The sequence below is a fragment of the Haliotis rubra genome, unplaced genomic scaffold, assembly GCF_003918875.1.
Source record: "Haliotis rubra isolate DU_JTF1 unplaced genomic scaffold, ASM391887v1 Scf259, whole genome shotgun sequence".
Classification (NCBI taxonomy): Eukaryota; Metazoa; Mollusca; class Gastropoda; order Lepetellida; family Haliotidae; genus Haliotis; species Haliotis rubra.
The window spans coordinates 708,372-725,634 of record NW_025766658.1 but is presented as its reverse complement, the minus strand read 5'-3'; the positions used below and the strand labels follow the sequence as shown (position 1 = coordinate 725,634).

The 17,263-nt window shown below is 41.4% G+C and overlaps 1 protein-coding gene across 2 annotated transcripts in view; it reads left to right on the top strand.

The window, feature by feature from the left end:
- The first annotated feature begins 2,995 nt into the window (after window positions 1–2,995).
- The window catches only part of LOC124279944, a 31,673-nt gene continuing 17,405 nt past the window's right edge, over window positions 2,996–17,263 (top strand). Inside the window, exons 1-6 of one of the 2 annotated variants that reach the window (XM_046715823.1) lie at window positions 2,996–3,072; window positions 7,405–7,701; window positions 9,109–9,229; window positions 10,237–10,357; window positions 10,658–10,852; window positions 11,864–12,003. In XM_046715823.1, coding sequence (XP_046571779.1) covers window positions 3,059–3,072; window positions 7,405–7,701; window positions 9,109–9,229; window positions 10,237–10,357; window positions 10,658–10,852; window positions 11,864–12,003 — 888 coding nt within the window. In that variant the 5' untranslated portion in view covers window positions 2,996–3,058. Of the gene's footprint in view, window positions 3,073–3,579; window positions 3,598–7,404; window positions 7,702–9,108; window positions 9,230–10,236; window positions 10,358–10,657; window positions 10,853–11,863; window positions 12,004–17,263 lie in introns of those variants that run through there. The other variant, XM_046715824.1, reaches the window with a different exon arrangement.

Genomic DNA, 17,263 nt, shown 5'->3' with positions numbered 1-17,263 from the left:
CATAATGATTACTCGTAAAATATCGAAAAACTTAGGAAAAAATCCATGGTAGAAACAAACTATACTGTGACCCACCTGGCAGGCAGACAGGGTGACAGCATTATGTAACGCACGGGCAGTACATGTCAGGGACCGTCTCAAAATATCAAGTGTCAGTATCACTGCTGGTCGAGGACTCTAGCGGAATTACACCAGGACATTTATTGTATCTTTGATCTCATCTTGTATTTTAGCACACGTCGTTGGGATTAGTCGGCTTCGGGCCTAAGGACCGATGTTAATTTCGAAAGCTTCTCACTCACTCATTCATTACTCACGGAATTCCTACCTTCAGTTGCTGTTTATAACCCGTTTTTATTTTCAATTGCCTTGAATTGTAACATAATGTTACTGTTACGTGCTGGTTTTATATTTATATGTGTGATTTTCAAGCTGTTTCCTTTGTGGACGGTGCGATGGGATAGCCTAGTGGTTAAAGCGTTGGTTCGTCACGCCGAAGACCCCGGTCCGAATCCCCACATGGGTACAATGTGTGAAGCCGATATCTGGTGTCCCTCGCCGTGATGTTGCTGGAATATTGCTAAAAGCGGGTTAAAACCAAACTCAGTGAGTCAGTCCTTTGTCGACAGGTTTTATAACCTAAATATGACTGTGATACTTGTTTTAGTCACGATGTGGCTGAAATATTGCCGATGTGACCTGAATCTTAATCACTAACTCACGCTTGCGGAAAAGGCAAACAGGGCTACGCGGTGAAGGTTACAAGAGACACGTGACGTTACATTATCTGTGGTGGAATAGGGATCCACACCGAGACGTTACATTATCTGTGGTGGAATAGGGATCCACACCGAGGCAGATTTACCCTTGGTCTATATCATGGGCAGTGTTTCATCACATCTGGGTACGACGACACCGAGCAACGTTTCATCTCATCTGGGTACGACGACACGACACCGAGCAACGTTTCATCACATCTGGGTACGACGACACCGAGCAACGTTTCATCACATCTGGGTACGACGGCACCGAGCAACGTTTCATCACATCTGGGTACGACGGCACCGAGCAACGTTTCATCACATCTGGGTACGACGACACCGAAGACACCGAGCAACGTTTCATCACATCTGGGTACGACGACACCGAGCAACGTTTCATCACATCTGGGTACGACAATACCAATACAGCCGAGCCTCCAAGTCGTACAAACAAATATACATTGTACTCACAACTAAAATAGAAACTAATTTTAACCGCATCCCGAGGGGATCATGAATTGTTTATGTACCCATGTGGGGCCCGAACCCTCGACTTGCGTTGTCGGCAAACAACAACAGCCACCTACTGTCCCTTGCGCAAATACCAACTGAAATTCTGAAGAAATACTTGTAAACATTTGCGAAATATTACACCATTCTGATAAAAATAAGAGTGGAGACGATGACTCGATTAAAATAGGCCATGAATTGTTTATGTACCCATGTGGGGCCCGAACCCTCGACTTGTGTTGTCGGCAAACGTTTTAGCAACAACCACCCACTGTCCCTTGCGCAAATACCAACTGAAATACTGAAGAAATACCTGTAAACATTTGCGAAATATTACAACATTCTGATAAATAAGAATGGAGACGATGACTCGATTAAATTAGACACGTATGCTAGACATGACAACATAATCAACAGTTATAGCTGTCTGTCAACAGGAGGAGGACAATAGTACAAGGAAAATGATCATTGACCTTGACCCAATGGGAATTATTTCCTGCTTCACTTGAGTAGGCCCTCCTGTTAATACGGAAAGACTTCATGGGTGTGTGTGTGCGTGCATGCGTGCGTGCGTGTGTGTGCATGTAGGTGCGTGTATGCAAGTGCGTCCAAATGTGTGGTTATTGTATGTGCGTGAGTGCTTCTGTGTGTGGGTGCGTGTGTCTCAGTGTATGTGCGTACGTGCGTATATGTACGTGCGTGTGTGTGATCAGCATATGTGTGAGCTTGCTTCTCTGTGTGTGTGCGTACGTGTGAATGTGCATAGAGGGTGCGTGCATGTCCGAGCGTGCGTGCGTGCGTGTATGATATAGGTTTACCGCCTCTTCGAACGTTATTCCAGTTACATGACAGCGTGTCAGCTTAATGTGGGAGGAAGCACGAAGTTTTGTATGTTTTACCTGTCTACCACAGGTATGGTGCCGACAAGCCAGAGTGCATAATTGGTACGAACCTGGATTCGAACCCACGGTCTGGCTTGCCTAACCTGCACAGTGACTGTTGGTCAAGCTTGTTAGCTGCACGTTATCATACCCCATAGCAGGAGAACTGTTCGCTTAGTTCGGCATTTAACGTCATACAAACGAACGAGTAGCTCGACTTTAATCTTCACTAGTTAACCAAATTTTATTAATTAATTAATTAATTAGCTCGACTTTATTCTTCGCTACAGTTAACCTAATTAAATAATTTATTTATTTATTTATTTATTTATTTATTTATTTATTTATTTATTTAACTATTCAGTATTTATTCATTCATTTGTTTGTTTGTTTGTTTGTTTATTTCTGTGAAATTGAAAGTACGACCTCAGATCTGACTGACTGACTGAGTTTGGTTTTACGCCGCTTTTAGCAATATTCCAGCAATATCACGGCGGGGGACACCAGAAATGGGCTTCACACATTGTACCCATGGGGGGATTCGAACCCGGGTCTTCGGCGTGACGAGCCAACGCTTTAACCACTAGACTACCCCACCGCCCCTTCAGATTTGCATGCAGTCCACAGATTAGAGATTTTAATGTGAATCCCCAGTTTCGTAAGATGAGTCATTTGTTTCTACGAATATCTCCGTCCTCTAATGGTAATAAAAGCGTCACAGTCACAGATATCTATTGTCAACCTTTCCTCCTCGGTAACGTTATACTATTGTTCAGTGTGACGTGTCTCTATGACGTAATGACCAACCAATCGAAGATAAACACATATTGGATTTTCCATAATCTATATTTAGGCTGGAAAAGCCACGGAAGTCGCAAAAGGCTTTATTAAATTGTCCGCGACGAAATGGCTGACGAAATGTAAGTACCGTGAGTAGATGCTAAGAACAGAAATGTGTGTACGCAACAAATAGAAGATAGTAGAACTTTCAGCTGGATCTGAGCCAGATTGTTACCTCGTTTGACACCGAACTTATCTGTGAACATAACGGTGTAATGTCGGAGCGAGATGAGTTTACCTCACTGTTCAGTGTGTACTCGTTATCATCATCTCACAGTCACTCGGTTGATCGATCGATATCAGAAACGGCCAAGTCACTGTTTGACTCTTGTGGACTTCAACGAGTAATACTAATAATAGTAGTGGATATTTGTAAAGCGTCAGTGGCCACCCACTCATGCATGCTCATGGCGCATTAAAACTATTTACAGAAGAACGGAAAATGTCAATTATAGGCTTTAGTAAAAAGGAATGTCTTTAGGGCCTTCTTAAAAGAGTCCAGGGTCGGGGTGAGTTTGATTTGGAGCGGCAGAGAGTTCCATAAGAGAGGCGCGACATGCTGAAAACCCCTCTTTCCAAAAGAGGTGAGCCGAGCCGAGCTTGAGGTACTTTGAGGAGCTGTTTATCCTGGGAACGTAGAGTTCTGAAAGGCACATACTGGGTTAGGAGAGATGAGAGATATGTAGGGGCAAGATTGTTGAGACACTTAAAGACTGTACTTTGAAGTCAACTCGGTATTGAACAGGAAGCCAGTGCAAAGACTTTATCACAGGGGTTATATGATCATATTTAGAACTCAAAGATATAATGTTAATGTTATGTCATGTTAATAACACGACCAGTAGCCTTTCAGGTGTTTGATGGCAGAGGTTGGGCAGGGTATGCGGGGATGTACAGGTGGTGAGCCGACAGAAAATCTGATAGGGTAGGGAAGCCGTGACAGGGTGTGTGTGAGGGTGTAGGGGGTGGTGAACAGGATGTGTGTGAGGGTGTAAGGGAGTGGTGACAGGGTGTTTGTGAGGGTGTAGGGGAGCCGTGACAGGGTGTGTGTGAGGGAGTAGGGGGCCGTGACAGGGTGTGTGTGAGGGAGTGTGTAGGGGTGGTGAACAGGATGTGTGTGAGGGGGTGTGGGGGGTGGTGACAGGGTGTTTGTGAGGGTGTAGGGGCAGCGTGACAGGGTGTGTGTGTGAGGGAGTAGGGGCAGTGACAGGGTGTGTGTGAGGGTGTAGGGGTGGTGAACAGGATGTGGTGTGAGGGGTGTAGAGGGGGTGGTGACAGGGGTGTTTGTGAGGGTGTGGGGGCCGGTGACAGGGGTGTGTGTGAGGGGTGTAGGGGAGCCGTGACAGGGGTGTGTGTGTGAGGGTGTGGGGGGTGGTGAACAGGATGTGTGTGAGGGTGTAGGGGAGTGGTGACAGGGTGTTTGTGAGGGTGTAGGGGAGCCGTGACAGGGTGTGTGTGAGGGAGTAGGGGAGCCGTGACAGGGTGTGTGTGAGGGTGTGGGGGGTGGTGACAGGATGTGTGTGAGGGTGTAGGGGAGTGGTGACAGGGTGTTTGTGAGGGTGTAGGGGAGCCGTGACAGGGTGTGTGTGAGGGTAGTAGGGGAGTGCGTGACAGGGTGTGTGTGAGGGGTGTAGGGGGTGGTGACAGGATGTGTGTGAGGGTGTGGGGAGTGGTGACAGGGTGTTTGTGAGGGGGTGTAGGGGGCAGTGACAGGGTGTGTGTGAGGGAGTGGGGGAGAGTGACAGGGTGTGTGTGTGAGGGTTGTAGGGGGGTGACAGGGTGTGTGTGAGGGGTGTAGGGGAGGGGGTGACAGGGTGTGTGTGAGGGGTGTAGGGGAGTGGTGACAGGGTGTGTGTGAGGGTGTAGGGGGGAGCAGTGACAGGGTGTGTGTGTGAGGGGTGTAGGGGGTGAGTGAACAGGATGTGTGTGAGGGTGTAGGGAGTGGTGACAGGGTGTTTGTGAGGGTGTAGGGGAGCAGTGACAGAGGTGTGTGTGTGAGGGTTGTGGGGGGCAGTGACAGGGGTGTGTGTGAGAGGTGTAGGGGGTGGTGACAGGATGTGTGTGGGGTGTAGGGGAGAGTGGTGACAGGGTGTTTGTGAGGGGTGTGGGGGCAGTGACAGGGTGTGTGTGGGGAGTGGGGGCAGTGGTGGGGGGTGTGTGAGGGTGTTGTAGGGAGGGGTGAGGTGACAGGGTGTGTGTGAGGGTGTAGGGGAGGGGTGACAGGGTGTGTGTGAGGGTGTAGGGGTGGTGACAGGGTGTGTGTGAGGGTGTAGGGGGTGGTGACAGGGTGTGTGTGTGAGGGGTGTGGAGACAGTGACAGGGTGTGTGTGAGGGTGTAGGGAGGTGGCAGGATGTGTGTGAGGGTGTAGGGGAGTGGTGACAGGATGTGTGTGAAGGGTGAGAGGGTGGGGGGAGGGTGGCAGGGTGTGTGTGAGGGTGTGCTAGGGGATGGGTGACAGGATGTGTGTGTGAGGTTGTAGGGGAGTGGTGACAGGATGTGTGGTGTGTGAGGGTGTAGGGGCTTGGTGACAGGTGTGTGTGAGAAGGGGTAGGGGAGGGGTGGCAGGAGTGTGTGTGTGAGGGTGTAGGGGAGTGGTGACAGGGTGTGTGTGAGGAGTGTAGGGGGTGGTGACAGGGTGTATGTGGGAGTGTAGGGGTGGTGACAGGGTGTGTGTGAGGGTGTAGGGGAGTGGAGTGACAGGGTGTGTGTGAGGGAGTGTAGGGGAGTGGTGACAGAGGGTGTTTGTGAGGGTGTGTAGGGGAGTGGTGACAGGGTGTGTGTGTGGGGTGTATAGGGAGTGGTGACAGGAGTGTGTGTGTATGTGAGAGTGGGGGAGAGGTGGCACAGGATGTGTGTGAGGGTGTCAGGGGAGGGTTAACAAAGGTGTGTGTGAGAGGTGTGGGGGGGAGGTAACAAGGCACAAGGGTGTGTGTGAAAGAGGGGGTAGGGGAAGAGGGTGGCCAGGGGTGTGTGTGTAGGGGTGTAGGGGAGAAGTTAACAGGGGTGTGTGTGAAGGCAGGTGTGGTGAGGTTGTGAGGGTGTGTGTGAGGGTGTAGGGGAGGCGTAACAGGGTGTGTGTGAGAGAGTAGGGGAGAGTAACAGGGTGTAGTGTGAGGGGTGTAGGGGAGAGAGTAACAGGGTGTGTGGTGTGTGTGAGCGGGTGGGGAGGGGTGACCAAGGGTGTAATGTGAGGGTGTAGGGGAGTGGTGACAGGGTGTGGTGTGTGTGTGAGGGTGTAGGGGGGTGGTGACAGGGTGTGTGTGAGGGAGTGTGGGGAGAGGGTGACAGGGTGTGTGTGAGGGGAGTAGGGGAGGGTGGCAGGGTTGGGTGGGTGAAAGGGGAGGGGGAGTGGAAACAGGGTGTGTGTGTGAGGGGTGTAGGGGAGTGGTGACAGGGTGTGTGTGAGGGGGTGGGGGAGAGGTAACAGGGGTGTGTGTGAGGGTGTAGGGGGAGTGGTGACAGGGTGTGTGTGAAGGTGCTTGGGGAAGGGGTGTGGGGGTGTGTGTGTGGGGTGTAGGGGAGGAAGTAACAGGGTGTGTGTGTGTGAGCGGGTAGAAAGAGGTGTTGTGGGGTGTGTGTGAAAGGGGGTGTAGGGGAGAGGTAACAGGGTGTGTGTGAGGGTGTAGGGGAGAGGGTAACAGTAGGTGGGTGTGTGTGCCAGGGTAGCAGGAGGGGTGACAGGGGGTGTGTGTGTGAGGGTGTAGGGGAGTGGTGACAGGGGGGTGTAGCCCAGAGGGTGGTAGGGAGGGTTAACAGGGTGTGTGTGAGGGTGTAGGGAGGGGTTAACAGGGGTGTGTGTGAGGGTGTGTAGGGAGGGGTTAACAGGGTGTGTGTGTGAGGGTGTAGAGAGGAGGGGTAACAGGGTGTGTGTGAGGGTGTAGGGAGGGGTGACAGGGTGTGTGAGGGGTGTAGGGGGGAGGGGTGACAGGGGTGTGTGAGGGGTGTAGGGGAGTGGTGACAGGATGTGTTTGAGGGGTGTAGGGAGGGGGTGACAGGATGTGTTTGAGGGTGTAGGGAGGGGTGACAGGGTGTGTGAGGGTGTATGGGAGGAGTGACAGGGGTGTGTGAGGGGTGTAGGGAGGGGGTGACAGGATGTGTTTGAGGGTGTAAAGGAGGGGGTGACAGGGTGTGTGTGAGGTGTAGGGGAGGGGTGACAGGGTGTGTGTGAGGGTGTAGGGAAGGGGTGACAGGATGTGTTTGAGGGTGTAGGGGAGGGGTATCAGGGAGTGTGTGAGGGGGAAGGGGAGGTGTAACAGGGTGTGTGTGAGGATGTAGGGGAGAGGTAACAGGGTGTGTGTGTGTGAAGGGGTAGGGAAGGGGTGACAGGGTGTGTGTGAGGGTGTAGGGGAGTGCTTACACATGTACTGTGTAATGTTTTCACAATGTGTAGCCAGTACTGTCTTGCTTTCAGACATCCATGGTCATTGGATGAGGGGTCATCAGTTGACTGGCCATCAGATACAGAGCCCATGAACAGACTAGAGGGTAATGGGTCACTCAGTTCAGGACCACCTGTAGACAGCTATGATTCTGTAGAGGAGGGACGATCCCCCATCCTAATCAAACTTCTGGATGAGGAGAGGGATGGCGTGGAAACAGTTGACAGTCCTCGACGGAAGTCAGGAGCGATCGGAGCGTCGCTGTCGACATGGTCAAAGAAAGATGGCCGTTTCTGTCATCGGCTTCACAAAGAGGATGGAGCCATATGGTAAAAATTTTGGTAAAATGATGAAATATGTGTACATATAGGAAAAAGTGGAAAATATAAGGCACTCACCCCCCTTTGAGTATTGTGTCGTTTTAATGAGTTCAAATTTCTATACCAAGCTAAAAAAAATTCCTGAACTTTTTTAGGGAATTGTTTTGGTTATAACTGAGGACACAATTTCAAACAATATCCCAAAAAATTATTTGTGACCCCTTATTTTTTGTTTCAAGTTGTTTTTTTAGGATGAGTCTTCAGGCAAAAAGACAAGGAGTTTTCTGTGTTGCAGAGGAAACAGACTCCCTGAACTAAACATTCACTTACAATAAGATAAGACCCCATAAAGCTGAAATGTTCCCACAAAATTTTGTGATCTGATTTTTTAACATTTCTACCCAAAAAAGTGATTTTATTTCACTTTACTGAGGGTCAAATGAGCTTATATTAATAATAATGATAATAAGGCTCTAAACTCATAGACATGATGGACATTATAACCCAAGCTGTCTGTCGAGGCGCTAGAAGGCTTTTTGTCATGACTTTTCCCACCAGGTATCCATTTTCTGCTGGGTGAACAGAGGTGAACTCCCATGCCTAAGGTGAGACCACATGTGTCACATGTGCTTCGTTGTGGGGCAGGAATGGTGTCCCAGAAACTCTCAGGAGTCAAGCTGCTAAATAGGTCACCCATCCAAGGACTCTCCGTGACCAGCTCCAACTGATTTCTGACCTGAGCTGCATGCACGTGACCAAACAACACCAAACACCACACACAATCACACAGCACTACACACCACACATCACCACACACCATCACACATCACCACACACAACTACACATCACACACACCACCACACACCACTACACACCACACCATCACACACCACATCATCACACACCACACACCATCACACATCACCACACACCACTACACATCACACACCACCACACATCACATATCACCACACACCACTACACACCACACACCACCACAAATCACACATCACCACACACACCCCACACCACCACACACCACCACACATCACACATCACCACACACCATCACACATCACCACACACCACCACAAACCACACATCACCACACACCATCACACATCACCACACACCACCACAAACCACACATCACCACACACCACCACACATCACACATCACCACACACCACTACACACTACACACCACACAGTCTTAACCCTGTGTTTTCTTATCATATATTTGATATCAAAAGACACTCAGTTGAGATTCTGCACACATATACATATGAAAAGAAAAGTGACATCATCATAATGAAAATATATCTTAATTTCACCTCACCTCACCTCACCTCACCTCTTTCCTCACCTCACCTCACCTCACCTCACCTTACCTCACCTCACCTCACCTCTTTCAGGAATGGTGATGAAGTGCAAGACGGAGATGAGCTTCAGTATATCAACCACATGAACATGCGTGGATGGAATCATCAAGAAGTCATGGAGACAATACTCCACCTGAAGAATGAAATCACTTTTGTAAGTACTGCCTAGTGCAATGTCATATACTCTTAAAATAATATGGGGAACTTCATTTTTAATTTACGATTGAAAAAAATTGGATATTTATCAGAGTCAGTCAAAGTTAATATGATAATGATGAATGTTTTGAGAGTGCATCACCACTTGCACTTTCTTATGACCATAGTTGTTTCTACAGTGAAAGATGACTTGTGTATGGCGTGAAATTTGCATGTGTATGATTTTCATTTTCAAACAAAATGAACAACTGGGAACAAACACTAACAACTATATGATGCAAGATGATTGTCAGAATTAATGGTCTACAGTGATTTATCAAAATTCTTGAAAACCATCAAAATCAAGAATGACACCCCATGCACGTGTATGGGGCTACTGCGTTGTGCAGGTGCATCCCATGCGTTGTGTTTAGGGGTGGTGATGAAGAGAAATGGTGGTGCATTCATATAAAGTTTGTTAACACTTATACTTCCTATCCAAATTGTAAGTTCAGGTTCCTTTACTTTTTAAAGAGCATATTTAGCAGGTGATCAAACATTCCTGTTACCATCTCGCCCCCCTACATTTGAAAAATCCTGTAGTCAATTAGAAAATTTTCAAGAGGGTCTGGGGAAACATGTTTGAAATGTAGTCACAGTTCAGAGGCACCTCCTTGAGTGAGTGAGTGAGTGTGGTTTTACGCCACTTTTCAGCAATATTCCAGCAATATCACGACGGGAGACACCACACGGTCTGGTGGTCAGACTCGCTGACTTGGTTGACAGATGTCATCGTATCCCAATTGCGTAGATCCATGCTCATGCTGTTGATCACTGAACTGTTAGGTCCATACGGCTGGAATATTGCAAAATGTCGAGTTATACAACCACCAAATCAAATGTCTAGCACTTCCAGCCATTCATTCAAACACTCACTCATGTCCTGCAAATAAATGTTAAGAAAGCTGTTGGTTTTTCCACAAAATTTGAAATGTAAACATTTTTTACTTTCTTTCATTTTTGTAGACTTTTTTCCGTGAGAAAAAGGACTTTGAACAAGATCACATTGAACGAACAGACGACCTATTCATTGAGATAACCTTCAGTGTGGGTGACCTTGACTCCGATGGCAATGGTATCTCCATAGGTACTACATCCACATTATTTATCAAGTGTTTCCATTTTAATGTTGCATGAAAATAATGCTTTCAATATTTATTTGGTTTCTTCCCATCTCCTTGAAGTTTGATGTTCAACTCATCTGTGCAGAAGATGCATGTATAGAAATGAATTCAGTGGATAGTTAAATTGAATTTTTTAACAAGAAGCGCATTGTAATTGAGTAAGCAATTTTTAGGAAAAAAATATTGTTTTTATAAAGGCCGACTAAATGATATTTGTTGTTAATTTTTAATCAAAATAATTATTGGAATTCATTACTTTTCAGGTGATGTAGCCTCCCACATCAAAGATGTCACCATTAAAATAGTCCAGAGTATTTCCTACAGAAGTACACTGAATGTTGTGTCATATTGTGGGACAAAACAAGTGAAAATAGGCCACGGCGCCTTGACACAACATTTCCTCCATGCCTCGCAGGACAATGTCACAATGGAGCAACAAACTTCAGATCAGGAAGCATGTAAGTATGGGAGCCAGTCAGTGTATCAACCTGTGTAGCAAACACTATCAACCAGATATAACACTGTTACTAATTCAAACTTATTTGGACATAATGACACAATCAGTCAGCACACACATTTTGTCTTGGTTGTTTAACGCCACACTCAGCAATATTCCAGCTATACGCAGCACAGCCTGTAAATAATTGAGCTTGGACCAGACAATCCAGTGATCAACAGCATGAGTATTAATCTAAGCATTTGGGATACAAGGACATGTGTCAACCAAGTCAATGAGCCTGACCACCCAAACCCATTAGTCGCCTCTTACGACAAGCATGGGTTGCTGAAGACCAATTCTAGCCCAGTTATTCACAGGTTCTCTAAAACTAATAAGTATTCTTTCATTAAACCAGGGCCCCATTTCACAAAGCTCTTGTAAGCCTTAAATCTTGTAGCTTTACTTGTAGTATTCCTACCTCCTATACTGTAACACTGACTTATGATAGTCGTAGCGCTACGAGAGCTTTGTGAAACGAGGCCCAGGTTGTCAACTGGTGTCTTTTGCTATTTATAGATGTTTTGAATTTATTGTTTTTTGGGGCCATTTTCAGTGTTGGTGTGTACCTAACATCATAATACCAAGTTTAAAACCCCAGCTCCTTTGTATTGTTTTGATAGCTCAATAACTAATTGTTTTATCGGCATTCTAGAAGTTGGTAAGTAAATGATGAATTGTATAACTTTATAGATAACAACTTCTTGATTGTTTATTATTAGAGCAACATTTCGGTGTGCATTCTTATTGAACTCGATCTAAACAAATGGGACAGAACAAAAATAGATAGAAATTCTCACATCTTGTTGGTTGAAAGTAGCAGCCAGATGATTGGTTCTTCTTTTCAATTTTGTGGGACTCAAGGCAAATTTGGGTGTCAGTAGGGTCAGATGACAGTGTATAATCATGTGAAGTCGTGGCTCATAGTTTCATCTACTTTGTCTTGCATTACATCAGAGTTGTTATTTTTCAGATTGTTTCAAGATGCACAGCTATTCTGTTCAGGATACTGAAGACCCTGACAAACTGGGGTGTATGGTGGCATTCCAAAGCTGCTTGAACAAAAAGTTCCTTATGTGCCGGAAGGGCTCGAACAGACTCTCCCTACAGCAGGTATACATTCTACTAAACATCACTGTCTCTACATATACCCATCACTCACATGTCACTGTCTTGACTGTACATGTACATCATATACATCATATACAGAAATATCATGGCCGGGAGAAATTCAAGTGATATATATATATACATCATATACAGAAATATCATAGTCGGGAGAAATTCAAGTGATATATATATATACATCATATACAGAAATATCATAGCCGGGAGAAATTCAAGTGATATATATATATACATCATATACAGAAATATCATAGTCGGGAGAAATTCAAGTGATATATATATATACATCATATACAGAAATATCATAGTCGGAGAAATTCAAGTGATATATATATATATATACATCATATACAGAAATATCATGGCCGGGAGAAATTCAAGTGATATATATATATATACATCATATACAGAAATATCATGGCCGGGAGAAATTCAAGTGATATATATATATACATCATATACAGAAATATCATAGTCGGGAGAAATTCAAGTGATATATATATATACATCATATACAGAAATATCATAGCCGGGAGAAATTCAAGTGATATATATATATACATCATATACAGAAATATCATAGTCGGGAGAAATTCAAGTGATATATATATATACATCATATACAGAAATATCATAGTCGGGAGAAATTCAAGTGATATATATATATATACATCATATACAGAAATATCATAGTCGGGAGAAATTCAAGTGATATATATATATATATACATCATACACAGAAATATCATAGTCGGGAGAAATTCAAGTGATATATATATGTACATCATACACAGAAATATCATAGTCGGGAGAAATTCAAGTGATACATACATGTACATCATACACAGAAATATCATAGTCGGGAGAAATTCAAGTGATATATATATATACATCATATACAGAAATATCATAGTCGGGAGAAATTCAAGTGATATATATATATACATCATATACAGAATATCATGGTCGGGAGAAATTCAAGTGATATATATATGTACATCATACACAGAAATATCAGAGTCGGGAGAAATTCAAGTGATATATATATATACATCATACACAGAAATATCATAGTCTGGAGAAATCAAGTGATATATATATATACATGTATACATCATATACAGAAATATCATAGCCGGGAGAAATTCAAGTGATATATATATATATACATCATATACAGAAATATCATAGTCGGGAGAAATTCAAGTGATATATATATATATATACATCATACACAGAAATATCATAGTCGGGAGAAATTCAAGTGATATATATATGTACATCATACACAGAAATATCATAGTCGGGAGAAATTCAAGTGATACATACATGTACATCATACACAGAAATATCATAGTCGGGAGAAATTCAAGTGATATATATATATACATCATATACAGAAATATCATAGTCGGGAGAAATCAAGTGATATATATATATACATGTATACATCATATACAGAAATATCATAGTCGGGAGAAATTCAAGTGATATATATATATACATCATATACAGAAATATCATAGTCGGGAGAAATTCAAGTGATATATATATATATATATATACATCATACACAGAAATATCATAGTCGGGAGAAATTCAAGTGATATATATATGTACATCATACACATAAATATCATAGTCGGGAGAAATTCAAGTGATAGATATATGTACATCATACACAGAAAAATCATAGTCGGGAGAAATTCAAGTGATACATATATGTACATCATACACAGAAATATCATAGTCGGGAGAAATTCAAGTGATATATATATGTAGATCATACACAGAAATATCACAGTCGGGAGAAATTCAAGTGATACATATATGTACATCATACACAGAAATAACATAGTCGGGAGAAATTCAAGTGATACATATATGTACATCATACACAGAAATATCATAGTCGGGAGAAATTCAAGTGATACATATATGTACATCATACACAGAAATATCACAGTCGGGAGAAATTCAAGTGATACATATATGTACATCATACACGGAAATAACATAGTCGGGAGAAATTCAAGTGATACATATATGTACATCATACACAGAAATAACATAGTCGGGAGAAATTCAAGTGATACATATATGTACATCATACACAGAAATATCATAGTCGGGAGAAATTCAAGTGATACATATATGTATATCATACACAGAAATAACATTGTCGGGAGAAATTCAAGTGATACATATATGTACATCATACACGGAAATATCATAGTCGGGAGAAATTCAAGTGATACATATATGTACATCATACACGGAAATATCATAGTCGGGAGAAATTCAAGTGATACATATATGTATATCATACACAGAAATATCATAGTCGGGAGAAATTCAAGTGATATATATATGTACATCATACACAGAAATATCACAGTCGGGAGAAATTCAAGTGATACATATATGTACATCATACACGGAAATAACATAGTCGGGAGAAATACAAGTGATACATATATGTACATCACACACGGAAATAACATAGTCGGGAGAAATTCAAGTGATACATATATGTACATCATATACAGAAATATCATAGTCGGGAGAAATTCAAGTGATACATATATGTACATCATACACAGAAATAACATAGTCGGGAGAAATTCAAGTGATACATATATGTACATCATACACTGAAATATCATAGTCGGGAGAAATTCAAGTGATACATATATGTACATCATACACGGAAATATCATAGTCGGGAGAAATTCAAGTGATACATATATGTACATCATACACAGAAATATCATAGTCGGGAGAAATTCAAGTGATATATATATGTACATCATACACAGAAATATCATAGTCGGGAGAAATTCAAGTGATACATATATGTACATCATACACAGAAATATCATAGTCGGGAGAAATTCAAGTGATACATATCTGTACATCATACACAGAAATAACATAGTCGGGAGAAATTCAAGTGATACATATGTGTACATCCTGCACAGAAATATCATAGTCGGGAGAAATTCAAGTGATATATATATATATATACATCATATACAGAAATATCATAGTCGGGAGAAATTCAAGTGATATATATATATACATCATATACAGAAATACCATAGTCAGGAGAAATTCAAGTGATATATATATATACATCATATACAGAAATATCATAGTCGGGAGAAATTCAAGTGATATATATATATATATACATCATATACAGAAATATCATAGTCGGGAGAAATTCAAGTGATATATATATATACATCATATACAGAAATATCATAGTCGGGAGAAATTCAAGTGATACATATATATACATCATACACAGAAATAACATAGTCGGGAGAAATTCAAGTGATACATATATGTAAATCATACACGGAAATATCATAGTCGGGAGAAATTCAAGTGATACATATATGTACATCATACACAGAAATATCATAGTCGGGAGAAATTCAAGTGATATATATATGTACATCATACACAGAAATATCATAGTCGGGAGAAATTCAAGTGATACATATATATATATACATCATATACAGAAATATCATAGTCGGGAGAAATTCAAGTGGTATATATGCATCATATACAGAAATATTATGGTCGGGAGAAATTCAAGTGATATATATATATACATCATATACAGAAATATCATAGTCGGGAGAAATTCAAGTGATATATATATATATATATACATCATATACAGAAATATCATAGTCGGGAGAAATTCAAGTGATATATCTACATCATATACAGAAATATTATGGTCGGGAGAAATTCAAGTGATATATATATATACATCATATACAGAAATATCATAGTCGGGAGAAATTCAAGTGATATATATATATATATACACATCATATACAGAAATACATGTATCATAGTCGGGAGAAATTCAAGTGATATATATATATACATCATACACAGAATATCATATTCGGGAGAAATTCAAGTGATATATATATATACATCATATACAGAAATATCATAGTCGGAAGAAATTCAAGTGATATATATATATACATCATATACAGAAATATCATAGTCGGGAGAAATTCAAGTGATATATATATATATACATCATATACAGAAATATCATAGTCGGGAGAAATTCAAGTGATATATATATATACATCATATACAGAAATATCATAGTCGGGAGAAATTCAAGTGATATATATACATCATATACGGAAATATCATGGTCGGGAGAAATTCAAGTGATATATATACATCATATACAGAAATATCATAGTCGGGAGAAATTCAAGTGATATATATATATATACATCATACACAGAAATATCATTTTCGGGAGAAATTCAAGTGGTATATATATATACATCATACACAGAAATATCATAGTCGGGAGAAATTCAAATGATACATATATATACATCATACACAGAAATATCATAGTCGGGAGAAATTCAAGTGATACATATATATACATCATACACAGAAATATCATAGTCGGGAGAAATTCAAGTGATATATATATATACATCATATACAGAAATATCATAGTCGGGAGAAATTCAAGTGATATATATACATCATATACGGAAATATCATGGTCGGGAGAAATTCAAGTGATATATATACATCATATACAGAAATATCATAGTCGGGAGAAATTCAAGTGATATATATATATATACATCATACACAGAAATATCATTTTCGGGAGAAATTCAAGTGGTATATATATATACATCATACACAGAAATATCATAGTCGGAGAGAATTCAAATGATACATATATATATCATCATACACAGAAATATCATAGTCGGGAGAAATTCAAGTGATACATATATATACATCATACACAGAAATATCATAGTCGGGAGAAATTCAAGTGATACATATATGTACATCATACACAGAAATATCATAGTCGGGAGAAATTCAAGTGATATATATATGTACATCATACACAGAAATATCATAGTCGGGAGAAATTCAAGTGATACATATATATATACATCATATACAGAAATATCATAGTCGGGAGAAATTCAAGTGATATATATGCATCATATACAGAAATATTATGGTCGGGAGAAATTCAAGTGATATATATATATATATACATCATATACAGAAATATCATAGTCGGGAGAAATTCAAGTGATATATATATATATATATACATCATATACAGAAATATCATAGTCGGGAGAAATTCAAGTGATATATCTACATCATATACAGAAATATTATGGTCGGGAGAAATTCAAGTGATATA